The sequence below is a fragment of the Neomonachus schauinslandi genome, chromosome 2 (assembly GCF_002201575.2).
Source record: "Neomonachus schauinslandi chromosome 2, ASM220157v2, whole genome shotgun sequence".
NCBI lineage: Eukaryota > Metazoa > Chordata > Mammalia > Carnivora > Phocidae > Neomonachus > Neomonachus schauinslandi.
Genome location: NC_058404.1, coordinates 142,196,429 through 142,220,112, shown reverse-complemented (window position 1 = coordinate 142,220,112; position 23,684 = coordinate 142,196,429). Strand labels below are relative to the sequence as shown.

Below are 23,684 nucleotides of genomic sequence, written 5' to 3'. Positions count from 1 at the left end.
CGCCCACACACCGAACAGGTCCCCATTCAGAGACCCGCATCTTTCTTTCACTAGAGTACTTTCACCGGATTCTCAGCCGGAGCCCCTCAACCCTTCCGCCGGCGACCCAGCGTCTGCTTCGCAGCAGCCGGACCCTAGCCCGGAGCCCACTCAGCCTTAGCCAAAGGCGGCGCGTTCGGATCCTGCGGCCCACTGGGGACAGAGAGGCAGACGCAAGGCCGGGAGAAACCTGGGCGCTCGGTCTTGGGTCAGACTCTGAGGCGCCTCAATCTCAAGAGGCGGTTTGTCTTTCACCTAATTCAATAGGCCCAGGTTTTCCCTGAGGGCGTAATCGCGTGGGCTGATCACGGCGCTTCACCGCCTCACCACATTTTCCCGCGCTCCCATCCAACTGGCTCCCCACCCCCGACCCGCTGCTATCTTCAGTCACCTTGTCCCCGCGGGCCGCCTCTCCCGCTCCACGAGGGGCCGCGGGAATCTACAGCACCTCCGGCACACCTCGCCACCCAGCACGCGCCAGGACCCTGCCATTCTGCTCGCCACACAGACATGCAGTAACGCCCCAGCATCTGCTGCAAAAGTCCTTCCCCACAGCGGAGATTTCCAGCCCCACGCGCCCGGAGTCGCCCCCGCCTGGCGCGGTCGCCGCGCCCCCAGCCGCAATCCCGCCCGCGCGCCTCCGCGTCTGCGGGTCTGTCTCCAGCAATCAGAGAAGGTCGGCTGAGCCCCCACGTGTGACCAACGAGCTCTCGTTACACCCGGGGAAGACCTCGGCCCCACGCTCTAGGGCGGCCAACAGCTGCGTTAATTCTCCAGCGGGGGCGTTCTTTTCTTCCTCTCCAGCCGGCAGCGGTCGGGTTGTCCGCAGCAGCGACTACTATGGCCTCTTCCTCTCCACTGTGATCCCCCACCCCGCCGCACGCTACGGCGACAGCTTCCAGCGGCCTGCCTTTTGGTCTCTCCCTTATGAAGAGAAGAACTGAGGAAGGGCCACGCTTCCCTCGGGGGAGGGGGGAGGGTCTGCCCGGCCCCACCTCCGTCGCCCACCGCTCTCCCTGGTGGCCCGCAGCCCTTCCAAACCGGTTCCTCCGGGTGAAGCGTGCCTGCCCTGGGCTAACTTTCCGCGAGATGATGTCCCCGCGGACCTGTCTTGCCCCACTGTCCCTTCAACCTCTCCGCAGCCTCGCCAGCTGTCCGCAACGTAAAGCGCGTGGCGGGACCCGAGGCTGGGACCTCCGCGCCCAGGATTTTACTCGGACTCCAGCACGTGGTGGAGCGGGGGGTGGCGGCCAGAGTACAGGCTGGGGGAGTCTCGGTGGCACCGGAGAGGGTCGTCTGGGGGCCCACGGCTACTTTCGCGGAGGACGAGCCCGGCGGCCTGGGCCGGCTGACCCCGGCTGGAGGCCCGCGCGTCATCCCCCCTCCCACAGCCTCAGCCCCGGCGCGCAGACTCACACCCCTTCCTAGGAAAGCAAATGGTCCCTTCCAGGCGGGTGGCCATGTTGCTCTAATAAAGCGGGAGGGGCGGCGGCGTGGGGGGAGCAGATGCTGCTGGCGGCGAGCGGTAGCCGGGTGCTAGCAGAGCGCAGCCGCGAGGGAGGCGCGGGGGAGGCGAGCCGGAGCCGGAGCCGGAGCGTCAGCCCGTGTTGGCGGAGAGCACCCAGGCGCAGCCGGAGTCGGAGCCGCAGCCGCGATGGCCGTGGCCGTGGGGAGACCGTCTGTGAGTGCTGGGGCCTCGCTTCCCTTGCGGGCTGCTCCTCCGGCGCTGGGTGGTCCCCGCTTTCGGGCGGGTGCCGGCGGGGAATACGGGGGCCCGGGCGGGGGCTCCGGATGGTGGCGGCTGTGGGTGTGTGCATGAGATTGGGCGCGAGTCTGGAGCTGAGGGGAGGGCTAGGAGACCAGAGACTGGCTGGTCTACTACGTGATGCAACAGTGTATCGCCTAGTCGCTCCCCGGTTCCGGAGATGTGGGAGAGAAAGGACCGCTTTCCTATTTTCCCTTTAAAGGGATTCTTTTAGCCATGGTGTTTCTCGTCTGCCTGCCTCCCTCTCCGCGAGCACACCTTTCCTCTCGTGACAGTCGAGACAGGCGCCGAGAGCGGGGGTTTCCTCCCGGCTCCCCCTCGCCGAGGGGGCTACCAGGGCATGGGAATTGTTCGCCCGAGCGCGCTGTCATACGGCTGTAGAAGCGGGTCAAAAATAAAAGGGTGGGATTTCCATGGTGGCTTCCCCAGTGCATTGTGAGATCTCAGACGCCCCCAGGCACCCACCCGGCTGACCCGGCCCTGCCCAGGATGTGGACAAAAGCCCTAGATACACATACAAAGTTTTCACAAGGCCCCCTTGTCGTGGTGGGTGGAAGTATTAAAATGCTCTGCGGTTGGAAGACCAGGGGTGGCGAACCGAGGAGGCGGGGGCGCGAGGAAGAGGAAGGGAGGGCGGGTGCGTGGAGACCCGGGTGCCCGGCGGCTCGGATCGAGGGGATGCCCCCGCCCCGAGCTCGCGGGCCGGACAGGGGCCGCGCCTGCTGGGGTGCAAGACAGTTCGCGACTCGGAGCCGGACTTTGAGGGTGCGGTTTCAGTCGGTGCTCCGCATCCCCGAGTGAAATGCGGGGGGCGGGGGGGGGGAAGGGGCGGCGTCGGTTCCTTTTTACTGAAAGGAGCAGAGCCGGGTGGGAAAGGCGGAGTCCTCTTTCTCTTTCCCCATTTCTTTGTCGATGTTCAAAGTCCACTTTCTCACCGCTGGTATTGGGGGCGCCTCTAGCGAGGTTTTTCCCGCTCTACCATCCCCTTTTCCTTTTCTCATCTCCTTGCCACAACTGGGTAGCTGCAGGTGGTGGCTTCAGAGGTCTTGTAGTTAGGCATGAAAGTCTTACAGAGATACTGGAGGCTCTGAAGTCCCGGGAATGCAAGGCTGTGCCCTGACTCCCAGGTCTTCCTCTAAGTCCTCTCCAGATACTGGCGCCTTTTGCCGCCCCTGCCCCCACCTCGCCCGGGGAAGTTCGCGGGGACCCTCTGCTTGTTCTAACGCGGTTTGGTGGCTCTGCTGCCGAGGTGTTTTCAAAGATGTTCTCCACAGTCACAATGTACTGTGGTCATATTGAAGTGTAACTGTGCGTCTTTTAAGCGTTTGATACCCTAATATTTAATGACATACGCTTAAGAATTCAGGTCTCCTCTTGCACACAAGTTGTGCTCTTGATAATTAGTGGTCGTGGATTGTTGTTACAGAGGGAATTTACATAGGCTGTGCTAATCCCTTTATTTTGCTGGTGAGGAAATTGAGGCCCAGAAAGGTCAAGTTTATCTGATTAAATTACTCCCACCTCTCTCCCCCGTACCTACACTATACTTATTTCCAGGGCACAGATTCCGATAACTAAAATAACAATATCTACTTTAGATAATTGGAGAGCGTCTAGGAATGCAAATTCGGGGGAGGGGTAGTGTTCAGTAACGCCTATTGCTGGTGCATTCTTGAGGCCTGGGGGAGGTGGAATAAATAATTTGCTGCACATTTTCTATAAATTAGTTAGTTCATATATGTCAGTTAAATGGGAACAGTATGTGGATTTAAGATTTAGCTGTGCGGCCATGATCATATCCAACACCAGGTCTGCCAACCAGATGTGAACTTAATCCCACAGAATTCTTGTGTAAGACCTCTCTTATTCAAATAATAGAGGAGATTTTTAAAAGTGTATGTGTACAGAGGAGGTAACTGCTTTCTCTGCACATTCCCTGTTGTCACTGGAATTAAGATTAAATTACAGTTAAAAACAGAAGACTTTTTTGGGACTGAGTTGTGGTATGAGTGATCAAGAGTTGACTACAGAGTTGAAAGTCTTTTCATACATTTCCAAGGAATTGTTGAATTGTTTCACTTTGTTCATTCAGCTCTTGTTTTAACTGTGGTGCCTGTAGTTATGTCTTCAAAACAATCCCGGTGAAGGCAGAATATTTCTCCAAACCCAGCGCCAAGGGATCAACACTACATCTTTCATTCTAGAATCCTCTGCCCCTCCTATTCCTTTATCTGTTCTCTGATTTGAACAAATGGAAGGGTGTGTTGAGAGAAAGGAATCACTCCAAAATTGATTTGGAGTTTCCCTAGTTACTCGTGTAGAATTAGACTTTTTTTTTTTTAAAGTTGTTTAGGAAAACATGAACAGACTCCTTTCCCTATAAACTGCCTTTCCCATCCAGATTGAAGGAAAGTTCAATTAGAATAATTTGCTCTCATAATTTTAGGTTTTCTTAAACTTGAACGTCTTAGTGTGACGTCCTAGGTAAATATGAGATTTTACTGGAGAAAAGTCCTTCTATGTCAGATGCAGTATTTTCTGTCTTATGAAGTGGTTATATTCAGTTATAACCATTTAAACCTTAAGGCTCAATTCAGATGTTTCTTTTTTTTTTTTTTAAAGATTTTATTTATTTATTTGAGAGAGAGAATGAGAGACAGCACGAGAGGGAAGAGGGTCAGAGGGAGAAGCAGACCCCCCGCTGAGCAGGGAGCCCGATGTGGGACTTGATCCTGGGACTCCAGGATCATGACCTGAGCCGTACGCAGTCGCTTAACCAACTGAGCCACCCAGGCGCCCTCAATTCAGATGTTTCTTAAGTGGATTTGTTGGCTGGAAAACACAGAGGCTTCAGTTTAGCATGATACTGTTTATTTCTGTTCTCATCTCAACCCCTAGCTTCTCCATTTTCTCGTGGATGGTCTTGGTGCTTGGCTCTGAGAAGACCCTGAAGCGCATCTGCTGTTCCCAGAATGTAACTAAGGATTAGCAAGAGCATTTCTCCCCTAGGGATGTGTCCACATTTTGAATGAGTTAGTATTTTTGCATCCAAGTCCCAGGGCAGCTATTATTTTTATTTTAAACAGAGCATGGTAATTTGCTCTACCTGGGAATCAGGCTTTATATAGCTGATCCACTCTCTCTTAAGGTGTGAAGTTCAAGTTACAGAGTCGAGGAGGTGAAAGGAACTTAAAGAGGTTATTTGGTTCAGCCTTTTTCCCAATGTAGAAATATTTCGTACTTTATCCCTAACAGAAGGTATGTATTTAAACTTTTCCGGTTGTGGAGAGTTTCCATGATATCCTTCAGGAAACACGTTTAATTGTTCTTTTATCTCTTGAGCCAAAAGAAATGGAAAGCCAAGTTCATTCACTCATGTAAAACTATTAATTGAGCACCTCTTGTATGCTAGGTACTGTACTAGGAGCCAGGGTTACAGCAGTGGACAAGAGAGAAAATTCTCTTTTTACCTGGAGCTTTTATTTTCTGAGATTTAGTGTCCATGTGTATTAAAGTGATGAGCTTCAGTGGAGTATGTAAGCCATTTAGGGAGAAAGGAAATTATGTGCCTGTTGCTGAGTCAACAATTATAATGCAGGTAAAGATCTTGTCTGGGAATCATAGACAGTTTCTGAAGATATGGTCTGTTTTCAGCAGGAGGGTGGGGACTGACAATGAAATGTTATTTTTCCTTGTTATAAAATTGCCAGTTACATCTTGAGGTTGTAGCCCTCCGTGTGGAGGGCTTTGGCTCTTTTCTACCTGGAGAAAGATTAATGGAGCTAAGAAATGTCCAGGGGGTGGCTATCTAAATGATAAAGGGGCTGTCATCTAGGGGGGAGTTTAAAAAAAAAAAACTCTTTAGTGAGTGGTATAAATGATACACATTGAGGCTCTATAAGCAATTATTAAAGAATGAAGGAAGTGTTTGAGGTACAGTAATCTCTCCTTAAATCTTTTGAAAGCTATAGATTTTATCTTTTAAAATATCTTCTTTAAAAATGATATGTTTACATGACAATGAAAAACAGACCCACGGAATTGATTAAAAGAACGAAACTACCCATTTCCCACCATCCTGATATAAGAGCTCCTAGACTGTTAGTGTATTTTCATCGACTGTGTGAGATTTACACAGGTGAGCATAACCTATCTCGTATAAACTGCAACTTAGAAACCAAACTGTGTGCCTGGTAGACCCTGTCTGTTTGGACACTCATATAATGTAGGAACCAGATGCTTAGTGCTTTCAAAGGGGCCACCCTGTATTTGTATCCAGACAAAGGAATGAATGATTTGGTTGTCCTACTTTGATTGATTGCCAGAAGACCTAGTGTTTATATCCACTGATGATGCCACAGCTGATAATGATCTTCGGGTTTAGACTCCGTGTGGGGCAGGCTACAATCAGAACTTTCTATGCCAGTGTTTCTCTTTATAGGACCTTAAACTTGATTGGGGGTGGGGTGGGTAGGGGCTTTGTTGGATTTTATATAATTTATTGAAAACTGTCTTTCATAGTGCTAGTTAGACCTGTCTTAACTGGGGTCAGTGACGAAGAACCATTATTTAAGCAAAGACCCAGAAGATCTAAAGCTTCTATCCTCTTCCCCAAGGAGACCTACTTTACAATTTAATTGATAGCCCCCTTTGTTGTTGTTGCTGTTTTTTAAATCCAGACTGACAGAAAACTCTCTTCAACTAAACAGTACCACCTCTGACCCACTCAGGCCTGTTGGCAGCCCATCAATGCAACCACTGTAAAACATAAAAACAATACCTGGGCTAAGGTGATAGAGACAGGCTTCTAAAAAGAATTTCCTGGGTGATATGAAATTAAATTTGCATCATCATAGGCCTGATCTGAGGTAGAAATCAGGAGTCTGTACCCTTATATAATTGGAACCAAGGCATTAGAACCATCTTTTTTAGGATCTATGCCAGTGAGTGTGAGTGCCTTGTTCAAGTCAAAGGGTTCAGGAAGCTGACCTGTGTGGATGCATTCTCTCCCCCTGCTGAACTATGACCGTGTGGGATTGAGTGTGATGTGTTGATGGAGGGCGCAGGCTGAGGTGAAGAGGTTGAAAAGGCTTCATGCTCCAAAAAGAATGTCTTTGGTACCCGACAGGAAGAAGCTTTGTTCATGTTCCCCTCCTTTTTTTTTTTGCATTTTAAAAATTGTGATAAAAATACATATAACACAACATAAAGTGTAGGCCTCTGAGAAGAGCTGAGCTGGCAGCTGGAGGCTGGAAAAGCAAAGCTGAGATGTTCCCAATAAAGGGCCTTGTGCTGGACCCTGAGGAGATGAAAGGGAAGATGTGTTGAGGAAGTGATCTCCACCTCATGAGCTTCCTCATCTATGTGGCCCTGCTGTGAGTCACACCTTTTATCCTAAAGAAATTGGACAGCGTATGAAGATGGGCATCACATGTGCATGCATGATGTGAAGAACCCAGTTACAGTTTCTACTATCTGCAAATGAATAGGCCCAGAAAGTTGTAAGAGACTCTTTGATTGAATAGACGTAAAAATTCTACTTGTTAAGAACAAATTTGGTTCTGGTAACTGACCTTCATAGCTAAAATTTAAAACTACTTGTGAAGTAAAGACATTTTGTAGTGATAATACACCCATATGCCTGTGGTGTTCAGCCTCTGGGAATGTTGATATAATTATAAGTAAGGTCAAACTCCATTCTCTAGCAAGTATTAATTATAAGGGAATTATGTCTGCAAAAAAAAAAAGTGTACCTGTTTGTTTTGATAATTAAGTAACATTACTTCGGGATGAATTTATGATTTCATAATTTTTTCTTATAGAAGTAGAATCACAATAATACAGATAGCTTAGAAATTGAAAAACAAAACAACCCCAACAACCTAAACATATCAACAATATTCTTAGCTTCCTAATCCATCTGCTTCATCGGATATTTTTTCCATTCTTTCTCTTAGCAGGTGCTGAAGTTATGATGTTGAGTATTTGAGATGCCATCCCTGCTGCTCTTTAAATTTCTTGGAAGGATGAGTAAGCAGTAGGATGAGTGAGGAAGCAAAAGGATGAGTAAGAAAGGTGAGGTGGAAAAGTGTGCCAAGCCAGGGGAATAGCATGTGCAAAGCTCTGGGTGTGAGGTGGAGCCTCTTAAGAAAATCCAGCTATGACATCAGCATTCAGGGTGGGGTAGGGAGAGTGGACAGATGTGAGTCTAGGCAGGTGGGGGGAGAACAGATCATGCAGTGCATTACTGAAGACGTGTATATTTTCTACACAGTTTTTAAAATATTTTATATCCTATGCACCCCTTTGCCCCAACTTAGGAAATCTCCAGATTCTTGGAATTGGTTGATAGAAGACCTTGAAAGTCTGTAGAGTATGAATTCTTTAGGATTCAATAGAATAGAGGCGAAATGAAAAAGGATAGCAGAGTTGATTCCTTTCATGACCAAATTGTACCCTTAAGAATAGAGGAAGTGAAGACTGAGGAAGCACACAAAGAGGAGGTGGGGTCCAGTGACAACATTCCCAACATAGGTCTTCCTCTGTCTAGTCTTCTATATTGAGGCCTTCCTCGATGTGGAACTACAAATTCTCATTTTCTTAAACATTGAAGTGACTGAGTCCTGACGGGTAGGAAAATGGCAGGACGCCTCCTATCTTGGACTGCAAGTGTCAATCAGTGTTCTCCATAAAGAAAATTAAAAACCCTTTGGATACTATGAAAGTAGGAAAAAAGTCTGTTAAAAGCCGGGGTTTTCTTAAGACTTAACACCTCTTTCATTCACTTCATCCCTTTGTGTATTGTTTTTATGTCAATATAAATTTTGTGAGTCTCATTAAGTGTGCCCATTAAATTTACTCAGACCTGCTGTTGAAAGAAAAAGGCTTAACCAAAACCCTCTGTGCACAGAAAGCCTGCTCAGCATCTTGATTTTTTAATTTTTTTAAAAGATGAAAGAAGTTGAAGATGACGCAAATGGAAAGATATACCATGCTCATGGATTGGAAGAATTGTCAAAACATCCATACTACACAAAGCAATCTATAGATTGAGTGCAATCCCTATCGAGATACCAGTAGTATTTTTCACAGAACTAGAACAAATAATCCTAAAAGTTGTATGGAATCACAAAACACCCCAAATAGCCAGGGCAGCCTTGAGAAAGAAGAACAAAGCTGGGGGTATCACAATCCCAGATTTCAAGATATACTACAAAGTTATGGTAATTAAGACATTATGGTACTGACACAAACATAGACACAGATCAATGGAACAGGATAGAGAACCCAGAAATAAACCCACACTTATATGGCCATTTAATCTATGACAAAGGAGGCAAGAATATACAATGGGGAAAAGACAATCTTCTCAATAAATGGTGTTAAGAAAACCAGACAGCTACTTGCAAAAGAATGAAACTGGACCACTTTCTTATACTATACACAAAAATAAATTCAAAATGGATTAAGGACCTAAATGTAAGACCTGAAACCATAAAACTCTTTAAAGAAAACAAGCAGTAATCTCTTGGACATTGACCTTAGCAGCAGTTTTCTAGATACGTCTCTTAAAGGCAAAGGAAAGAAAAGCAAAAGTAAACTGTTGGGACTATACCAAAATAAAATCTTTTGCACAGCAAAGGAAACCATCAACAAAACTAAAAGGCAACCTGCTGAATGGCAGAATATATGTACAAATTAAATAGCTGATAAGGGGTTAATATCCAAAATATATAAAGAACTTACACAACTCAACAGCAAAAAAAAAAGAAAGAAAAAAAAAAAGACCCAATTAAAAAATGGACAGAGGACCTGAAAAGATATTTTTCCAAGAAGACATGCAGATGACCAACAGACACATGAAAAGATACTCACATCACTAATCATAAGGATATGCAAATCAAAACCACAATGAGGTATTACTTGACACCTCTCAAAATGGCTAGTATCAAAACAACAAGAAATAACAAGTATTGGCAAGGATATAGAGAAAAAGGAACCTTCATGAACCTTCATGCACTGTTGCCGGGAATGTAAATTGGTGCAACCACTGTGGAAAACAGTATGGAGGTTCCTCAAAAAATTAAAAATAGAAATACTATATGATCCAGTAATTCTACTATTGGGTATTTACCCAGAGAAAATAAATATGGTAATTCGAAAAGATATATGCACCCTTAAGTTTATTGCAGCATTATTTGCAGTAGGCAAAATATGGAAGCAACTTAAGTGTCCACTGATAAATGGATGGGTAAAGGATATGTGGCATATATATACAGTGGAGCATTATTCAGCCATAAAAAAGAATGAGATCTTACTATTTGTGACAACATGGATGGACCTAGAAGGTGTTATACTAAGTGAAATAAGTCATCAGAGAAAGACAAAGACCATATGGTTTCACTTATGTGGAATCTAAAAAACAAGATGAATGAACACACAAAAAACCAGAGTTGTAAATACAGAGAACAAACTGGTGGTTGCCAGAGGGGAGGGGGTGGGGGGATGGGCAAAATAGGTGACAGAGTTGAGGTGCAGACTTCCAATTTCAGAGTGGATAGGTCACAGGGATGAAACATGCCGCATGGGGAATATAGCCAATAATATTGTAATGGTGTTCTGTGGTGACAGATGGGAATTGCATTTACGGTAAGCATAGCTTAATGTACGGAGCTGTTGAATCACTGTGATGTGTACCTGAAACTAATGTAGCATTGTATATCAACTATAATACAGTTAAAAAAAAAACCCTAAAAACCTCTGTGCACAGAAAGCCTTCTTGGCATCTTGATTTTTAAATTTCTATTTAAATCACTGCCAAGATATTTATCTTATTTTATCCTTAACAAAATTCCCAAGAAGTAACATAGACAAGAAAACTGAGGAACAAAGAAGCTAACATTTACCTAATGTGATGTGGTACAGCCAGCTACTGGGGGGGCTAGGCTTTAGAGCCAAGGCTCTTAGACCAACATACATACAGATCTACCGGTTGTGTCGGTTTTTTAGACTACATTTTGCTCAGGTAATACATTGGTCCCAAATTTTGGTGGCTTACACAGCAAAGGTTTATTTCTCACCCTTTGTTCTTTGTTCTATCCTCTGAGATCTCCTTGCTGTATTGACCCTAGGATCCAGGTCCTCTATCTGGACCTTGCCAGTCTGGTTGGCAGAGGAAAAAGATACTGAACCCTGAACTCTCAAGTTCTTACATGGATCACTTACTTCTACACAAACTTCATTGGCCAAAGTAAATTGTCACTCCTAAGTTCAACAAGATGAGATGGATAGTCCTGCAAAGAGTGGCTCTGCCAGTCACTTGACCAAGCTTGAGGGCCATGGGATGGGGAAGGAAATCCTCTTCTACAGAGGGCAGGAAACATTTTGAATCCTAAGACTTCATTATACCATCCTAGTCAGGGCATCTACTTTAGAGCCAAAGGTCTTTATTATTTTTTAATATTGTTCCCAGTCCATAATGATTTTTTTCACTGCCTTTGTCCTACTCTGATTCCAGTTGGACATGATAGAATGATGAGAAAGAGTGTGTTAAGCAGCTAGGATGAATTGAAGGCAGAGGATGTGATTATTCCTATTGTTCACTCACAATGAGCTTCCAGTAGCATCCTCACTAAGTAAGGGTTGGTTGGTGACCTTCTGAAAGACCTCTGTGCTGTTCTGTGGTGGCCCCAGCTCTGGGACTGTACTCTCTGGGAAATGGTTTTGAGGCCATTAGGACTTCCAGCTGCTTGACAGAATTATTTCCCTTGGGATGCTTCCAAATCTGTCCTTTCCCAGCCCATCTGTTCTTAAATGCAGATGCATCAGATGGCACCCTTCTTTTCCTTGCTTTGTTTTCTGTCGCTGAGAGGCAGTAGTACTATATCACATTTTGGTTAAGAACATAGGCTCTGGAGCCAGACTGCTTGAGTTCTAGAGTATCAGCTCTGCCACTTAACCACCTTTGTGACCTTAGGCAAGTTACTTACCTTGTGTACCTCCCATTTGTTAGCTGTAAAATAATAATAGTACCTTCCTCAAACATTATAGGATTAAATAAGACACAAAGTATTTGTAGTGATGCATGAAACATTCATCCTCAATAAAAAGGAAATGAATATGGAAATAATAATGACTTTATACCAAAGACTGGGATCCAAGCAGAACTGCCAACCCACCCCATCCCAGCTAGGGAGTGAGCATTTGCCCCTTCTCCTCTCACCCACCTGAAATGCAGTCCTCCCTTTTTCTAATCAGAGCACACCTTGGAGGCACAGATCCAATCTACCCTCTCCTTGAAGCCTTGACTCACCAATCCAAGTTTTTGGTAATTTTTCCCTCTCTGAATTCCTGCGGCAGTGATCCCCTGCAACACTTGTGTGTCACCCTTAGTGTTCTGGCGTCTCTGCACCACCCCCTTTCTTTAAGGTCCTATTTAAAACAAATAGGGATGATCAAATATAGTTGTGAATGTTTTTTAAAAAAATCTCTCATTACCACAAGCATTTGTTCTGCTAGCCTTGACTACATTCATGCATTCTTAGCCTATGTTAACAGATTTAAGGGAAGAGACTGTGTTGTGCACCCCCCCATTAATAAACATATGACTGAGTAAAAATTGGTCTTTTGGATAAGACTTGTGCCAGCCCACTTTCTCTCAGTCCACCTTTTAATTCATGCTGTTGCTATGTGAATTTCAGGCAGGTGTAGACCACGTATCTATAGCTTTCTGCCCCAGACTTCTCTGCTGTAGTCACCTGGGTTCTGCCTAGTTATTTTGACCTATGTGCACATCTGGATGTCCAAGAATGTTTCCATCCCGTGGGCCAACACTTGCCTGGTGGAGGATGGAAGCTGGTGGACAAGTATTTCTCTCTTTTGTCACTAACTTTGACAATTCTGAGGCACAATATATATGGCTCCTCAGAGGGTCCCACATGGGCCCCAGCCCCAGTCCACAGAGGTGATTAGCTCCGAATATATACATTTAGGGTGGCTGTGCCTCCTTTCCTGTTTTATCCTTCTTAGTCTCCACTCCTGTTCTTTTGGATCACTTCCGCAAATAGCTGCTTGCATGTAAGCCCTTGTCTAAGGACCCTGCATTTTGATGAAGACACCTTGTCTCCTTTTTGGGGCTCTTTTACCTTATGCAAATGAGGGAGCATGAATGTTACTTTGTAACATACCAAATTACTTTGGACTTAAAAAAAATATGCTGAGGGGGCACCTGGGTAGCTCAGTCGTTAAGCGTCTGCCTTCGGCTCAGGTCATGATCCCAGGGTCCTGGGATCGAGCCCCGCATCGGTCTCCCTGCTCAGCGGGAAGCCCTGCTTCTCCCTCTCCCACTCCCCCAGCTTGTGTTCCCTCTCTCACTGTGTCTCTCTCTGTCAAATAAATAAATAAAATCTTTAAAAAAAAAATATGCTGAGAACTGATCTTTCTTTAATCAGGGTCTTAGTATTTGTAGGAGGGAAGACTTCAAACTGTTGTCAAAAGTTAGGCTCAGAAAAGAAGAAAACTGGATACGTCATGTAATCTTTTCTATAATTTTCATTTCTACTTCTTGGAGTGGAACCCAAACTCTCTGGAGGGAAGTGCGTGTCTCTGAGTATATAACCCCTACTTTGTTTGTACTTTGTTCTGTAACTTCTTTAATGTACCCATTTCAAGTCAATTACATATCTTATAATCTAGAAACTAGATACAGAGTGTATGGGGGAAATATGTTTTTGATACATGAACTGTGAACTTGGGCCAAAGTTTAAAACTCTTTTTGAAAAAGAGAAATTTTGTAGCTTACACTGCATAGACTGGAAAAAAATGAGGTAAAATTTTTTGAAGCAACTTTTAGTGAGTTAATAATATTGAGCAATTTTAAGGGCCCAGATTAACTTAAGTATCTGCCTGAGAATTCTTCAACTCATTGGAGTTGTTCACATCATCTCTTCACTTTGAGCCTATCCCAGAGGCATTTTCTAATAATGTAGGGGACATGCTTGGAAACATCACAAGCCAAAAAAATTCATTGTCCAATTTTCCCAAAATTTGTTACCTTTGCTCTCACTCTGAAGTTTGGTCTGACTTTTTGTAGGGGTGAGCAATATAGGACTGTACCTCCTCCTGTTGTAATGATGTGATTGTTTGTTACATACCTCTTTGTTTTAAATGCCTTATCTAGTCCTTAGTTTTTTTGTTTTTGTTTTTTATTTTATTCCAAAATAAAGGGAGTGGGAGGAGAAAACTTAAAAAATTGAATACTGAAGCATATGATTTCTCCATTTCTCAAACTAAACTGGAATTATTTTTCAGGTTTCTTTCTTTTTCCTTTTTTTTTTTCTTTCCTTTTTCCTTTTTTTTTTTTTTTTGTCTTTAAATATACACTTGGAATGTTGTTGCTAATTTGCACATTGGCTTTGCCACTGAACTCCTTGCACCTACTGCAGTGATGTCCTAATTGAAGGTGTGCAATTCCACACAGTTTCCTGGTGATTAGATTTCAGTGGGTAAACACTGATGTTCATGATTTTCTTGTGAGATAGTTTGGTTAGATATTGTTCTTGAACCCAACCCCTTCAGCTCTTATTTGATGGATCAGGACTCGCACTTGCCCAAGATAAACAGTAATGATCTTAAGGTCAAGTCTTCTAACTATTGTTTATACCTTCTTTCCAAATGGAGAGACCACTGTAGTCTGCAGAATAATGCTGTCAGAACTTTTCTGAGATGATGGAAATGTTCTATTACTGCATTGTCCAGTATGGTAGCCACCAGCTGTATGTGGCTATTGAACACTTGAAATGGGGCTTGTGCAACCGTAGAGTTAGATTTTTTATCTTGTTTAATTATAATTAATGTGTGTTTAAATTTAAATAGCCACATGTAGCTAGTGGCTACCATATGGGATAGTTAGCTTTAGGAGTTATGGTCTAGAAGTATTTATAATCTGATATTTCTTTCTCATTTTTTAAAATATTTTTTTATTTATTTGACAGAGAGAGCGAGAGAGGGAGCACAAGCAGGGGGAGTGGGAGGGGGAGAAGCAGGCTTCCGCTGAGCAGGGAGCCCGATGCGGGGCTCGATCCTAGGACCTTGGGATCATGACCTGAGCTGAAGGCAGAAGCTTAATGACTGAGCCACCCAGGCACCCCTCTCATTTTTTAGAAAACTTTTTTATTAAGAAAAATTCCAAACCATACACAGGAGAGAAGGTATAATGAAACCTATCCCACCACCTAGGCCAATCTTACGTCTTCTCTTTCTCCTTTTCTCTCCCCACCCCAAACCCCCCAATTTGTTTTGTTTGCTTTTTTAAAGATTTTGTTTATTTATTTGACACACAGAGAGAGATAGCGAGAGCAGGAACACAAGCAGGGGGAGTGGGAGAGAGAGAAGCAGGCTTCAGCCAAGCAGGGAGCCCGATGCGGGGCTTGATTCCAGGACCCTTGGATCATGACCTGAGCTGAAGGTAGATGCTTAACGACTGAGCCACCCAGGTGCCCCTATTTTGTTTGTTTTTTAAGATTTTTATTTTATTTTATTTATTTTTAAGATTTTATTTATTTATTTGACAGAGCGAGAGCCAGAGAGCACAAGCTGGGGGAGCGGCAGAGGGAGAGGGAGAAGCAGGCTCCCCGCTGAGCAGGGAGCCCGATGTGGGACTCAATCCCAGGACCCTGGGAGCGTGACCTGAGCCGAAGGCAGAGGCTTAACCAGCTGAGCCACCCAGGCGCCCCAAGATTTTATTTTTAAAGTAATCTCTGTACCCAACTGCTTGAACTTACAACCCTGAGATCAAGAGTCACACGCTGTACCAACTGAGCCAGCCAGGCACCCCTCAACCCCCCAAACTATTTTGAAGTAAATCCCAGGCACAGCCTGATCTCATTTTAAGAGCTAAGCTGGTGACCTGGGGGTTAGGAGGAGCATGGCATCAGAAAGAGGTATTCAGGGATTTTCAGGTGGCTTTGTGACTTAAAAAAAAAAAAAAAGCCTTCAAGTGTATGGGTGGTAAAGTTTATGGTTTGACAAAGATAGGTAATGAGTCTATAGATGAGTGATATTCTATGTGTTTTCGGTATTTTATCCCCATCATCATCATCATCATCATGAAATGCTAAGCATGAGCCCATAGATGGAACAGTTACTGCACCAAGCTCGCTTACGTGTGCTTTTATTGAACTTTGGGTTTATGGATAATTTAAACATTCATACGCATTTTTTATCATTGAGCTTCATTGAATGCCAGCAGTGTTATAGAGTCATAGCATCTTTAAAGGTGGAAAGCAAACTGAGAGGGGCACCTGGGTGGCTCAGTCGTTAAGTGTCTGCCCTCTGCTCGGGTCATGATCCCAGAGTCCTGGGATCGAGCCCCGCATCGGGCTCCCTGCTCAGCGGGAAGCCTGCTTCTCCCTCTCCCACTCCCCCTGCTTGTGTTCCCTCTCTCACTGTGTCTCTCTCTGTCAAATAAATAAAAATCTTTAAAAAAAAAAAAAAAAAGAAAGCAAACTGAGGTTTATTTTTGGTTTTAGCCCAGTCTCCTCAGAATGCTTAATTCCAGAGAGTAGCAGCTTGTTTTGAGCTCCCCTTGAGTGGTCCAGCACTTGGTCATACCACACTTGCCAGATCAGCTGACTGGCTGAGGTAAAACCTGCAGAACTAAGTCTCCTACCCACTTTTTAAAACGGCAGACTCTTAGAACCTCTTTTAGAGCAGACATGTTTTTTTTTCTAAGTCTATTTGAGGTATTGCAGATACTCTTGTTGGAGAGAAATGTTTTTTGTAATTAATGTAAAATTTTTCTCTTTTGAGAATTTATGTCCGTTACTGGTGTACATTTTTATAGGAAATGCCTGTTTACTTTCTGTATTTCTGTTTATAAAAGAAACCTACCCTGTAGCAAGCACATTTTGGTCATGTAGACACATTGCAGGAAATAATGCTTGCATCAGTGGTATTTAAAAGTGCATTTTTACTTCACAGCATAAAGCAAGAATTGTTACTGCGCTTTTGTAGTTGGATTTAGGAGCTAATAATGATTTTCTTCCTCATGATAGACTGCAGAATATGTATATTCTAAATTTGGAACTCTACTTAGGATCTCAGGATTTAAGGGAAATGAATTTGTGATGGTAAAAGGTACTTGTATCATCAGAAATGCTCCCAGGCCTTGGCTCAGCTGTTTTATTGATGGAAAAAGATGATATGCTTTAGAATAAGAGCTATTAAAAATTTCAGCAACATTCTGAACAACTGCAAGCCTACTGTTGCAACAGGATGCCATTCCTTTTCCATGGTCAAGTCTCCAATAGAGTCTGCCCTTTGTGTTCCCTTGGACTTTTGTTAACCACATTCCTGGGAGAGAAGGAAGGGCTACGTCTAATCTCATCATCTACATTGCAGCTTAGTCCAATTTACTTTTTTTGCATGGTTCCTAGATATAGTGAATAGTTGGTTAATACCCTACGTGTTAATGTTGCTGCAACTCAGGATTTATGCCATTTTTTGCAAATAATACTCCTTTGAAATGAGCTTTCTTATCTCCACTTGACAGGAAATATTTGAATCCACGTTAGGGCTAAGAACAAGATTTAGGGAGATGTTTTGTCAAATCACACTCACTGTCCTTTTCATGAAGGGTAAAGACAAGAAACTATTAAGGCTTGTAAAATGACTGTGACCTGATTAGGAAAATATTGGACCTATTTTCAGCAAAGAGGGTAAAAAATTAGTATGAGTAGCAGGTTTTTTTTTTCTTTGTATTAAATTTATAGATTTTGAAAAAATTCAAATTTAAATCCCGCAGTAACACATCTTGAAAAAGAAAATAAATTCATGTAACCTAGGTCTCAATGCTTACACTTTATTACAGTTAGAAAAAATGCTAAACTTGATGTAGCCATCACATTAATAAGAAATAGAGGCTTACCTTATATATTTTCTTTAAAATAGTTAATGATCAATGGCTTATCACAGCTTTGATAGGCCTCAATTTGGTTCTGGATTAAATTATTTATGGCATGGTAAAATACTAAGGGAGAGAAATAACATAAACCATCTTTGACCAGGATGAGCTTCATTATTTGGCTCATTTATTGGAGGGGAAAAAAGTACCAAGAAGGACAACCCTCAGATTCTTCGGTTAAACTGGTATTGAATGGGCCAATGTGCGCCGCCTCTTAGCTCTGCCTGGCAAAATGAGGACCTCAGTGGTGCCAGAGTTTTCAGTTTTTCAGAACGTGGAATGGACATTTAGAGTTTGAGGTGAAATTTCCCCATCTGAAAATGTTGGCAGTTAAGTCAAATATTTTAAAAATACTGTGTGGGCCACATAAACATGTTCATGGGCTGAGACTGCCAGTTTGCAATCTGATTTCCATTGAAAATAATTCATTTATTTTTCTTGTATTTGAATAAAGAAACCATTAACTTTTTTTTTTTGGTATGTCTTTTTAAATGCTTTAACATTTGAATAAGTAAAGTGCTTTTTGTAGAAAATGTGCTTGTTTTTAAAACAGAAGTGAAGGATTTACTTGAACTCTGCTATGAAAACGTCTAGATTGTTTGAGGGCAGTATTGAAACTGGAAATTTGTTTCCTTAACAGGGTATCTCCAAGCAGGTTTGTGCTGTAGGAGATCAGATTGGGAGAAGCAGGACCCTGTGTGGAGTGTCTAGGGCCCACAGCACAGAGAGCAGGAGGGACTCTAAAGTGTGTGGGGCCCAGTGCCAATGTCCCTTTGCAAAAACATGTGCTATATATAGTGAACGGGTTGGATTTTTTTTCTTCTTGGTTTAGGTCCAGTGACAGTTAATGACTGTTCCTTACAGGCTGTGAAATTATTTATGAGTTTGGCAGTAGGATGATGTAAAATGCAAGTGGAGATGGGTAAAATAGGGTCTGTTACCAAATCCCAATAAATTGTTAGTTCTAGAGCGAGGAGGCACTTCAGAGGTCACCCAATCCAGGGCCTTCCTTTGAGGTGAGGAAACCGAGGCCTGGGGAGTTCCGCTGAGACTGAAAGTTCTCATTAGCTCTTCCCTGTCCAGCCCTCTCACTTCTTTTCCTCTTTTCTTCCTGCGTGTGGGAAAATGTGTCTCCCAGCAATTATTTGTGACAATTGGAGAGTCTCTCAGAAAAACAAAGAAGTTAGATGTTTAGTAAACCAAATACTTACAAAAGATCTTCCTGGAGGTTGATTTAGCTTGTCTTTGTTTTTTATTGATAAAATTTCTGTTGCTGTTTTTTCTTTTTAAGATTTTATTTATTTATTTGAGAGAGAGATAGCGAGAGAGAGATGAGAGGAAAGGGAGAAGCAGGCTGAGCAGGGAGCCTGGACGCGGCCTGATCCCAGGACCCCAAGATCATGACTTGAGCTGAAGGCAGATGCTCAACCTACTGAGCCACCCAGGCGCCCCCTGTTGCTGTTTTTATATGAGTTTTGATATGCTTCTTTCCAAAAGCCTACTCTTCCATGCTGTTTTTTAGAAAGCAAAAAGCCAATTGGATATTCCACAGGAAAATGTGGCAATTTATTACCCTTCTGCAGAGTTTCCTATTGGTGGGTTGAACCACGTGAAATAGTTGATTTCAGCTGTTTCTGAACTACAGAAACGGTAGTTTCATATGATTTAAGATAGTAGTTTGAGCAAAAGGGTGATGAGTATTGAGGTAGCTTCCTATTCTTCTAATGACACTTTTGGCATTTACATGGTCATCCACCATTTAGCCCTTCTCAATTTATCCTGCTCAAACATTGTTATGCTGAAGCATTTTTACTGAGAAATGTGGAATTGAAAGCTCTATGTGCATACGTGGAGCAGTTTTCCTTCTACATGCTTTATTTGGCTTGAAAAGCCTTCCTTGGGTCTTGAAGAAAAGACGACCAAACTCAAGTCAGATGCTGGATTTGTTTCTGATTTTTCAGGCCCACAGAAGCAAGTTGGAATGGGAGCGATTTTCATTCTCAGTCTTGGTCAACAGCACAATAGTTTGATATGCAGTTATATTAATACTGCACCCTGAGTTGAGGATCTGAGACTCTTGAAAACATTGTCCTGTTACTGTAATTGAACCCTAATTGTGATTTGGGTGGGGGCTGGTGGTAGGCAGGAAGCAAACGGGCCCACAGAAAGAAATGTCATAAACTTTAGACCTTTTCTTCTAGTTTTCTGAATTGAATCCACTGAATATTGGCTTTGTCAAAACAACTTTTGTAAAAGCAGTAGCATTTTAGCATTTTGGTGATTACAAAAATAAGTATAAAATAAGAAACATTTGTGCATAACTCTAACAGGGGAAAATTTATTTGAAGGATGCTATGACCTCTGAATCATATTTGAGACCCCTGACCAGATAACATAAATCTTTTGAATTTAGGCATCAAGGAAATTATTATTATTATTATTTTTTTAAAGATTTTATTTATTTATTTGACAGAGAGAGAGACACAGAAAGAGAGGGAACACAAGCAGGGGGAGTGGGAGAGGGAGAAGCAGGCTTCCCGCGGAGCAGGGAGCCCGATCCGGGGCTCGATCCCAGGACCCTGGGATCATGACCTGAGCCGAAGGCAGACGTTTAACGACTGAGCCACCCAGGCGCCCCCAAGGAAATTATTAATAAATATATGCATGCTCATTTTTCTTGAGAAACTAGAAAACAGAAACCCACCCCAAATCCAGTCAATTGGAGAAAGCCAAACTCTACAAAATTCATGATTCGTAAAGATCTTAGTGCACCACAGCTGAATAAATACAACTAAAGAGCCATCACAAACAGCAACTTGGAAATGTGATTTTTTCTGTACTACTTTGAACTAGAAAGTTAGTTAGAAATTCACTTCTGGCATTTCAGGCCCCTTTGACTATTACTTTAAAATTTGAGTGCTTTACTCTAGTTCTTAAAATAGAACTAAACTGTAGAAATAAAGGGCCTTTTTATTGGGGTAAAAGGTTTTCCAAAGGAAAAAAGTATTAGGCTGAATCTGTTTTCTTCCCTCTCATTTCTGCAAAAATGCCTTTCCATATTGTTGTTTTCAGGATGAAGGCTCACCTCGCCAGGATGGCATGCGTGTCTCTCCATGATTTGATGCCTTTCTTTCCATAATCTGCTGTTGGCACCATACATCCCCTTCTTTCACACTCTGTCTTTGCGCCTCATGTAAATGCCTTTCTCCTGGCCTCTTCCCACCTTCTGCACTACTCATCCTCCAAGACTCTCCAGGCCCCTCTGCTTTCCCCTCGCCTGGGCAGAGTTAGGAGGACTAGCTTTCTGCATTCCCATTTATCTTAGGCTCTTGTAATGAGAAGATACCTTGTGGTACCATAATAGTTCTCGTGCCTTATTCATTTTTGTATTGTACATTCAGCAAAGAATATAGTTCCTCAATAAATGCATCAAAAATAACTGCAGTAATAGGCCCAAGTTTCTGCCTGTGTAGAGGACTTTATCCGTAAAAATAACAGGCATAACATCCTGGAAGGAGATTATAGAACAAAGAATTGAATGATCTGCTAAATTTCCCCAGGAATTCTTAGTTAGCATTATTTAATGGTTGACAGAGGGAGCTTTGGAGGGCTGAAGATTAAATGTTCATTTCACCTGTTTCTTGTCTCAGTCCAAGCTTTCTCAGCCCTGAGTTGCTCAGACCATAAAAATTGGAGTTGACGGAGCATAAGATAATTTGTTCCTGTTCATCAGAAAATAGTGTGGAGTGACCCAGCAAGGCAGCCTCAGAAAGTGGTAAAGGTAGTTCTCTTTGTACATTCTCTTTGATGCTGTATTCAGGGCCTTCCCTGGGCTTATTTTTCCTAATTGTTGACTTTCTGTGTATGGCAGTGACCCCTGAAGCTATTCTGTGAAAATTAGTGTGCTGCTTTGAGTATTTTCATTACACAATACCTTTCAGAGAGAACTCCCAGCATGCTTGGTGAAAATGCTAGAAATTATAGCATAAGAAGGGGTTTTTCATGGATGTCTTGTCCTGTGGAAGTGAGGATACTGAATTCAGTGGAAGAATAAATATTTAGACTATTTTTAGAAGTTAATGTATAATACGTATATGTATAACCCATATAAATATATTCAGTGGCTGGCAAAATTAACATTAAACTGGTAGAGAAAAACATTTTAAATATTGTCTGCTATGAAATTGCTTAAAATAGGCAAGACTACCAGGGGCTTTCTATTATGTCAGTTGAACATAATTGAACATAAATTGAACATTTATAGCATACCTATAATATAGGTATTAGTATCCCTATTTTACAATTAAAGAAAAAGAGACTTAGAAGTAACCTGCCCCAAAGTCATTCAGCCCAGAAGTTGCAGAGCTGGAATTTTACTCCTGATTGACTTGCAGCCAATGGTTAGAACACTGTTCCATGCTGCTTTATGTTTTATATTAATTTCAGAGTTATTTTTTCAAGTCTATCACTTAAGATATTGATATTTAAATATTAAATCTAAAAATGGCACCAAACACTTCATGCACACCTGCCTGAGATGTGTGTTGGCGAAAGATAACACAAATTATTTTTAAAACTTAAGTCATTTTATGCATTGTTCTGGAACAGAATATTGAAGTTGTTTATTTTAGCTAAATATTTCTTAATTATGATCATTGTATCTTGTCTGCACATAGCACAACACTTGTGAATATACCAAGACTTATATGGCCTTCTTAGAACAGTGTAGTATTGGCTTGGGAGAGTGCGGAAAAGAAAAAACCACTTTAACATGCACATGACTTGGATGCTATTCAGTGATACACTGCTCATCTTAAAAGAATATCGGAATGAGCCAGTGAGGGTCTGGGTATGAAATGCCAAGTGGTTGTTACAGTGCCTCTTTTCTGTCCAGCTTCACAGGGTCCTTTAAAAAAAAAAATAGGCCTTTAAAAATACAGGGATGTAAATTACTTTTCTGAAGTAATTCTTAAGTCAAGATGGTCAGTGGCTCTGCAGGATCTAACTACCATGATTATAGTGTGGTTGGACATCTTTTCATGTGGCCATTGGCCATTTGTCCTTATTTCGCTGTGAATAACCTATTCACATCCTTGCTTTTCCTCCCTCTCCAACCCTCCGCTGGACTATTTCTCTCTATCTTGTTGACATTCATTCTTTTATATGTGCAAATAATCTTCTACCAGTCTGCCATGTATCTTTACTTTTGTTTTTGGTGTCTTGTTGTACAGAAGCTTTAAATGTGCCGTCTTCTTTTTGGTTTGTATTTTGGGTCTTGTTTTAAGAAATCTAGTTCACTCTTCACTGAAGTTCATTTAATTATGGTTAACAACTGTTTTGTCTTTTGCTCTGTGGTTTAGAGGGGACAAGAATGTTGCAACTGTTAAGAAACAGAGTCCATTCATCCAGTGGGAGATGTCCTGAAATAATAAATTAGAAACAACTCAAAGAAGAGACAGAAAGGGAAGAGCTTGGAACCCAGGACACGAAAAGTAACAAGAGCTCAAGAATCCAACCCTTTTAGAGGGGTGCACACATTTAATGCTCTGTGATTGGAAGAAACTTTTATGACATAATTAATACCTCACTTGTAATTAGCAGTTGAGTACACAGTGAGCTAGATGGAGGACAAGCAAGGGAGCTTGGGTTAGTGATAGGGTCTTTAAGTTAGAAGTTTATTGTTTGTGGGCAGGGTTGAGAAATCCCCTTTTAACACTCCTTTCTTTCTTTTTTTTTTTTTTATAAGATTTTATTTATTTATTTGAGAGAGAGAATGAGAGAGAGAGAGAGCACATGAGACGGGGGAGGGTCAGAGGGAGAAGCAGACTCCCTGCCGAGCAGGGAGCCCGATGCGGGACTCAATCCTGGGACTCCAGGATCATGACCTGAGCCGAAGGCAGTCGCTTAACCAACTGAGCC

The 23,684-nt window shown here is 42.7% G+C and overlaps 1 protein-coding gene and 1 pseudogene across 1 annotated transcript in view; both read left to right on the top strand.

Moving 5' to 3' along the window:
- The first annotated feature begins 1,612 nt into the window (after window positions 1–1,612).
- Window positions 1,613–23,684, top strand: part of SEPTIN11 (septin 11) — an 83,334-nt gene continuing 61,262 nt past the window's right edge. Inside the window, exon 1 of the mRNA XM_021702259.1 lies at window positions 1,613–1,720. Coding sequence (XP_021557934.1) covers window positions 1,694–1,720 — 27 coding nt within the window. The 5' untranslated portion in view covers window positions 1,613–1,693. The remainder of the gene's footprint in view (window positions 1,721–23,684) is intronic.
- On the top strand, window positions 7,073–7,222 carry LOC110591341 (annotated as a pseudogene).